At 40.6% G+C, this 7,789-nt stretch overlaps 1 protein-coding gene across 1 annotated transcript in view; it reads right to left on the bottom strand.

The window, feature by feature from the left end:
- Window positions 1-83: 83 nt before the first annotated feature.
- The window catches only part of LOC109468978 (aminopeptidase N-like), a 29,333-nt gene continuing 21,627 nt past the window's right edge, over window positions 84-7,789 (bottom strand). Inside the window, exons 10-20 of the mRNA XM_019767359.1 lie at window positions 7,208-7,398; window positions 6,688-6,779; window positions 6,411-6,541; window positions 5,825-5,880; window positions 5,141-5,288; window positions 4,642-4,718; window positions 4,396-4,515; window positions 3,843-4,010; window positions 2,961-3,101; window positions 1,695-1,773; window positions 84-227 (exon numbers count right to left, since the gene is read on the bottom strand). Of these exons, the coding sequence (XP_019622918.1) occupies window positions 84-227; window positions 1,695-1,773; window positions 2,961-3,101; window positions 3,843-4,010; window positions 4,396-4,515; window positions 4,642-4,718; window positions 5,141-5,288; window positions 5,825-5,880; window positions 6,411-6,541; window positions 6,688-6,779; window positions 7,208-7,398 (1,347 nt within the window). The remainder of the gene's footprint in view (window positions 228-1,694; window positions 1,774-2,960; window positions 3,102-3,842; window positions 4,011-4,395; window positions 4,516-4,641; window positions 4,719-5,140; window positions 5,289-5,824; window positions 5,881-6,410; window positions 6,542-6,687; window positions 6,780-7,207; window positions 7,399-7,789) is intronic.

The raw sequence follows: 7,789 nt of genomic DNA, 5'->3' as shown, positions 1-7,789 counted from the left end.
TTGTGTTATTGTCAATTAAAAATGTACCACTATACACCTGTTACATGTTGTGTTGTATCCAGTTTTAGCTGTAACCTGTCCTGTTACATGTTCTGTTGTAGCCAGTTGTAGATGACCTCCTCATTGTCATTCATCCACCTGATGTTGGCCTTGGTCTTCTCGATGGCCTGCTCGATGGCCCTGGTGGCCGAACCGGCATTGGGATGTTTGGCGGCGAAGTCAATCAGCTATGTGGGAAAGATATAGGGCTTATTAAGAATTCCATATTGACATGTTGTGCTTCAATATCATTTCTCTAAGTTGAGATTTTATGAAGGCGAGAAAGTTGCTAAACCATTAAGCCTTGATGAATAAGATAGAGTTTTTTTACGGATACGTATGTAGAGCTTTCTACACAGACCGACTCACAACTTCTCCAAAAAGACCTGAACACCCTGGAAGAATGGCAAAGCAAATGGCTCATGCAGTTTAATCCCGAAAAATGCTACATTATGCACATAACAAACAAACGAACACCACATGCAACTAGCTACCAGTTTTGTGGTCAGGCTTTAGCAACCACAAAAATCCATCCGTATCTGGGCGTCACGCTGACAAGCGGACTGAAGTGGGGTGCACATGTTAATAATATCACAACTAAGGCGAAACAGACATTGGGAGTGATTAAACGTAATCTGTGGGCATGTCCAACGAGAGTAAAATCACTTGCATACACGTCACTTGTAAGACCGAACCTAGAATACGCTGCGACAGTATGGGATCCATATACAAAGAAAGACAAAGACAAATTGGAAAGGGTACAGAATCAAGCTGCAAGATTCTGTATGAACAACTATGTAAGAGGTGCTAGTGTCACGGAAATGAAAAGAAACCTACAGTGGACCTCACTTGAAGACAGAAGAAAGATGTCTAGACTATGCATGATGTACAAAATGACTAATAAACTGGTGGATGTCCCAACTACTAAGTACCTAATACCAGCCCAGAAGAGAACAAGAAATAGCCACGCATTCAAGTACCAGAGTTATCAACCAAGGATTGAGGTGTTCAAGAATTCATTCTTTCCTAGAACTATCGCAGAGTGGAACTCACTGTCACCAAGTACAGTAGGGGCACTGTCAATAGATAGCTTTAAACAATGCCTAGAGCTTGAAGTTCAAGGGTTAGGTGGAACAAGTCGATCGGTGTAATATAGCCAGCTGCCGCCGCGCCGCGTGCCTGCGAAGCTGGTGTGTTACGCCGAAAGGCGGTTATACCGGCTATACAGATACAGATACAGATGATATCAATTGGTGAGCAGATCTCTTGGGGTCTTTCCGTGAGTGCTCAATTATACCAAAGTCTCCCAATAATCCATCAATAATATTTGTATGGGCATCATTATCAATGATGTTTGGTCACTTATTGGTTGCCCAATGGAAATGGTGCCTTCTTCAAAATCTTATAAGAAATAAAACCGGAATATGCATTTGCCACAAACAAATACGAGCAAAGACAATAATCAAAGAACGTTGTCTCAGAACTTGAAGAAACAGAACTGGACCAAGGAGCTTTAAGCAACCATGAACCTTTGATCTCACCACGACCTGAATATGTTTATCAAAATCAAGCTTTCAAATATCATTCCATAGCATATGGTAGGATGATTATAAGTATTGGATCAATGCCATGCAACAGGAAAGACAGACTGGTACCTCCTGAAGCTGGAACTCTGTGTTGAAGGCCTCTGATGCGGTCGCGATGAGCCGGGATAGCGAGGAAAACCCACCAAGTCTGCAGGTTCAACACACACAATGGTATGATTGTCTATTAAAATCAATGTTTAATATCTTGATGTATGTGTTATACATGTACATGTAGGCATATTCATTCCCTGGTACTGAACTACCATCACACACTGTCCCTGGTACTGAACTACCATCACACACCGTCCCTGGTACTGAACTACCATCAAACACAATGGTATTAATGATTGTCTTTTAAAATCAATGTTTAATATCTTGATGTATGTGTTATACATGTAGGCATATTCATTCCCTGGTACTGAACTACCATCACACACTGTCCCTGGTACTTAACTACCATCACACACCGTCCCTCACACACTGTCCCTGGTGCTGAACTACCATCACACACTTTCCCTGGTACTGAACTACCATCACACACTGTCCCTGGTGCTGAACTACCTTCATACACTGTCCCTGGTACTAAACTACCATCACACACTGTCCCTGGTACTGAAATACCATCACACACTTTCCCTGGTGCTGAACTACCATCACAAACTGTCCCTGGTACTGAAATACCATCACACACTGTCCCTAGTACTGAACTACCATCACACACTGTCCCTGGTACTGAACTACCATCACACACTGTCCCTGGTACTGAACTACCACACACTGTCCCTGGTACTGAACTACCGTCACACACTGTCCCTGGTACTGAACTACCATCATACACTGTCCCTGGTGCTGAACCACCATCACACACTGAAAGCATGTGATGTATACCTTTTGTAGGATAGGATATGCAGGAAGGGATAAACAGTTACACATTCTCCATTTTTCAACACAGAATTAATTAATTACCCATGCTGTTTACCGAGTCTGAAAAGATCTCTGTGCAAAGGTAAAGAAACTGAAGAAAGTACTGAAGAACTGGAGCCTTATTACATCCTAAGAAAGACAGACGTTCTAACGTAATAAAGCCTGGGTTTCAGACTGTTTCAAACGCTTTGAGCTGTCATGTATAGACCCTGGGAACAGACTTGTTCAATGTACACATGTAACTATCGTAAGTCGATTTTAAATAAAACAACTGAACAGAACATTGGTGAAGGTTTCATCGGTACAAAATGAAAGATGAAAGGTACTGATGAAAGGTACCGGACGGTACCTGAAACGTCTCCGTATTAAAATTTCAATCCTGCTCTATTACATTAACTGAACAGAACGTACGTCTCTTGCAGCTCTGTCCACTTGGCCCTGACGAAGTCCCACCCCAGAGACCGCCCGTACTCGTTCTGCATGACGTACTGGATACACGACCGGATGTCCTGCCGACGGACCTCCTTAGAGTTCAGGCACCGGTCCAGGTGTCTATACAGGCGTAGGTATACAAAAACATCATCTTTTTTTTGCACCGAGCAACATGTAAAACAACACATTTAAAGCACTGGGATAAGAATTAAAACACCTCTCTGCTTAGCATTCAGCATTTGGGAAATATGCAGGACATATATATATATTATAACAGAACGCGATATAATTATGGAAAAACGTTTTTATTATAGACTCCCACCCATAAATCTCAAACGCTTAACCCAACTGTCTTAATACTTTTTATGGTAACATATCAGGTGGTAATGAATATGCGGAAAGCGTTGATGAGTCCCTTGGGAATAGTCAAATTATACATAAATATACTAATTATAGATAGTGATTTTGGTATTATACATATTATATACATTTGGTATTATACATAATTATACATAACCCTTTGGACCGTTATACATAATTATACATAACCCTTTGGACAATTATACATAATTTTATACGCGTATAACACTTTGGACCATTATACATAACCCTTTAAACCATTATACATAATTATACATAACAATTTGAATTATCATACATAATTATACATAATCTATATGACCATTATATATAATTATACATAACCCCTGCACTTTTATTATGCAGTTATCTATAACTTTGGGATTATACTATATATACTTTCTTTAACCCCCTCCCTCCTGTCTAACCCCTTATCCAAAGAATTGGTAGCCAAACAGCTAATTCAGTGTGCTAAAGACCAAAACTAGGGTCTGAACAAACCTGCTGAGAATCCAGGGCTCCCTGTTACAGCCCAGAGCCAGTAGTAGCTTGGACTGCTCCGCGGCGTTGGTAGAGTACCTGTATCTGTCCCACACGAAGTCATAGTCATCCACCTTACCGTACCGCACGGCGTTACAGTACACACTGGTCTTGAAGTCCGCTTCAATACTAGTCAGAGAAATATGACGAATTCTTGGTTAATGATATGTTAAAGCTGTCGAAGGTAGCTTTAAAGTCAAAATCTTTTTTTCATCCAAGATATTCTTTTTTCACTTGTTAAGAAAGCAAGATTTCTGGTAATTGAGTCGATTCCTTTCTCTTTAAAGCTAGTCCTTTCATTGTTCATGTTGCGACTCCCCCCATGTTGACATGTACAAGAGTGAAATGACTGAATATTACTGGTTGGAAGCTAAACAATCAATACAATAAGCAATCACGTCTACGTTTTAATGTAACTAGAAACATACAATATATCTGATTTGCTACTACGTGTTAAATAGGTAAAAGCCCCCTGTGACTAGACAGAAAAGTCAGTGGTAATGTTGTTACTTACGGGTTGTTAGTGTCCGGGTCAGCCTCAGACTTCCACTGGTCAAACTTCCTCTTCGCTTCGTCAATACACGTCTCGTTGCCAAGGCGACAGTAACGGCCGATAGCTGTCACTTGTGCGAATCTGATGAAAATTCAGAAGGAAAATCAGACATTTCAACTTACTTGTAGCACACACAACATCACACAACATCTAGTAGCATAACGTACATTTGTATATTCTATGAAAGTATGAATGCGTGCCACTTACGTGTTGAGTTGGTCGTCCATTTGGTCTGCCCATCCGTAATGTTCGTACAGGTTCTGCACCCGTGTCATATAGTAATCCTTCAGGGGAAATTTAAAGAAAAACAACAGAATACCATCACAACAGCAGAAGTGCTATGCATAATACATTACTAGCTAGTTTCACACAGGCGTAGTACGTTCTGTCCACGTGCTTCCATTGGTATCCGAAGGTGGTTACATTGATGCTTAGTAACTAGGATGTTGAGTTTCATTCTATACTCTTTTTTGTACTATGTCTAATAGTCGTTGCCATACATTGTACCATGTTCAATTGCCATGCAATAAGATCTATCACGACCCTCTTCACTCCTCAAGACATGAAGAAATGTGGAAGATGCCGTTAACATTTCATTTTCAATACATAGGGTTTTGTTTCTGTTTTACTTTACGCCCTGTAGAGACCGATTTTGAAGACGTGCTTTATGATAAACCCACCAGACAGGCTCTGATTCGTTGCTTACCTTGAACATGCCGTAGACCTTTGACCTCTCTAACATGATGGTGAGGTAGGCCAGGCTGCCGACAGCGGCGCTCCAGGGTACATAGTCCAGCTCCGCGGCCAGGTACTTCGTCATGTCCAGGGCAACGGTGATGTTTAGGTCTCCCGACCTGCAGATAAAGACACAGACAGGAATATGAGCTAGGGTGGTTAGTTACTTTTGTATATAGAACCGTTCTTTATCCAGAACCATGGTTCTGCATAGTCTTCCCTTATCTATAGAACCGTGCCTGGGGCAGATCTATGTTCTTGAAGAAGCGGAGAGTACTTAGAAGGGGACATACTAACCCTGGCCCCAATCCAGAACTAGATGGGCAATTGGGCATGGTTGTAGATACGATTGTTATGAACTGTCTTTTTACTTTCCTTATTCAGGATTTTCGGCTCTTTATTCACATGTGATAAGCCAATGAGTTAAAGGATCAAAAGAAATTATGCCCTTTTTCTTTTAAACCATAGAATTCAGATATATGATGATGTTTCGGTTACATTTCATATTGATACGCCCCCAAAGAAGAGAATAAGGACAAAAATTATGATTTTCAGGACGCAGCAAGATTCTGTGTATCTTAAAGATCTTCCATCCTCTTAGATGTGAAGAAACATGGAAGCTACATATCAGTGGTTTCTCGGTGCTTCTTTTTACCTTGCAAAACTGAAAGTGTTGTCTATCAGTCCAGCCCTGTCCGTCTTCTTGAAAACCTGGTGATAGAAATGATAAGAGGTGAATTGCTTTGATTTATTCTTTCGGTTGCATGAATTCGAACGCATACAGCTTAAACTAAGAGCTACATAACTAGCCGAGATCTAGTACAAAGTTTTGGTTCAAATTCAAGTAAGTGACGTGTAACCTGAGCGCAAGCCACGATAACATTGTACCATGGAGCTTCTACAATGACGTCCTTGGATGCACCAATAATGTACATATATACGGGAACTCGGAAGCCTCGCTTTGGTGCGAGCTCACGCAAGTCCACGTCAAGAATTTGCTCTCGCGTGAACACAATCCAAAATGGCGACCGTATCTAGTATGTTTTGTTTACATCATATACATGCAAATTATTTAAAGACATATGCAAATTATCGGTAGGCAGATCAACCAATCGTTACCCGTTTATTTTTGCCTATCACTACGTGTAGCTGGCAGTGATGTCAGAGCGATCGCTGGTCATTGGAGTAAATGGTTGACACAGTACTGTAGTAAGATATATATTAAGAAGAGTAAGTGTTACCATGTGATTTGCCATCAGTGCATCTTTCAGCTTGTTCCAGTTGTCGGCGTCATAGTTTACTCTGTAGTAGTTCTTCTGGTCGATGTTTACCAAGATCCAGTTGGCATTTGGGCTGACACTTTGAAGAGTTACTGCAAGACAGAAATGTATGATATATTCCAGACTTTATCATAAGTTCTGAACAAAGCAATTTTGAAGAAATTGATTCTACTGATATTTTCAAAACTTTTATATAGTTACATAAACAGCCATTAGAAGAAAGCCTTATATAACCTACCAGTCTCGTCGTCTGGAGCCATCCATTGCCTGAGAGGGGTGTTCAAGTTGGCTGTCCCCTGTGAGTATGTCAGTGGAACATGCCACTTGTATCTGTGAATAGACAGGAGGTCAGTTTCAACTGAATATGTTGAAGTGAGGTCTTATACAGCACTATGAATTCTTCAAAACTTTTATCGTTAAAGAGATTCATTTGTCACCTATAGTTACAACAACAATTCAAACTTTTAGAAAGTAATGATTTGTGAAAATTTATAATTCATACATATCTCTATATATCGATCTATATTTATATATCTCTATCTCTATATATTTATGTATAATATATATCCATCTCTCTGTACACATATAACGATATATATACATATATAGAGAGAGAGAGAGAGAAAGAGAGACGGAAAGAAAGATTGATAGATATCTGATAGATAGAGACATATATGTTGGTAGACATAGACATAGAGATACTGATTGTGCTTATATGATGCCCATGGCCATAAAGCTAATAGAATCTGGTACTTTACCCCAAGTCGCCATATTTGTCCGTGACGTTGGCAGTGTAGTCGTACAGGAAATGCTTCTGCGTCACAGCATACTGGTTACCGGAAGTGACGACACTAAGGACAGGGTAGCCCATCTGTAGTGTCCAGGTGTCCATGACAGTCTTCACGTTATTTCCGGGCAGGTCGCCATCTTTGTTGTCAAGTTTGGCTCCCTAAAACAATGTGTAAATCGTAAATACAGTATATACAGTATACTGAATAAATACAACCGTAACATACTGTTTTAACAAGACTGGCAATGAAAACATACATTGCCATGGCGACGGTGGTTGCTGTTAGGGTTATTGTTTGCATGGCACTGCCATGATTTCATGATTTTGAGGAAGCCTTTGTACCCTCCCCTCCCCTGAGTGTATAGTGAACGAGCCCCGGGGTCACAGAAAGTACAAGCACATGTAGGGCATCCGGGGCAGACAGATTTTCCCAAGGGTTTCCAGGAATGTGGGCATGTCAACAATTAGACATTCCTGTGGACATTCCATGCATGTGGACAAACTTCCTGTACAATTCCTAGAATTCTTGCAAACTACCATTAGGCTCCTC

This window comes from Branchiostoma belcheri, unplaced genomic scaffold, assembly GCF_001625305.1.
Source record: "Branchiostoma belcheri isolate BF01 breed outbred unplaced genomic scaffold, Haploidv18h27 scaffold2, whole genome shotgun sequence".
NCBI classification, from domain to species: Eukaryota; Metazoa; Chordata; class Leptocardii; order Amphioxiformes; family Branchiostomatidae; genus Branchiostoma; species Branchiostoma belcheri.
Note: the sequence above shows the minus strand (reverse complement) of the source record. Positions and strands in the feature narration are given on the sequence as shown.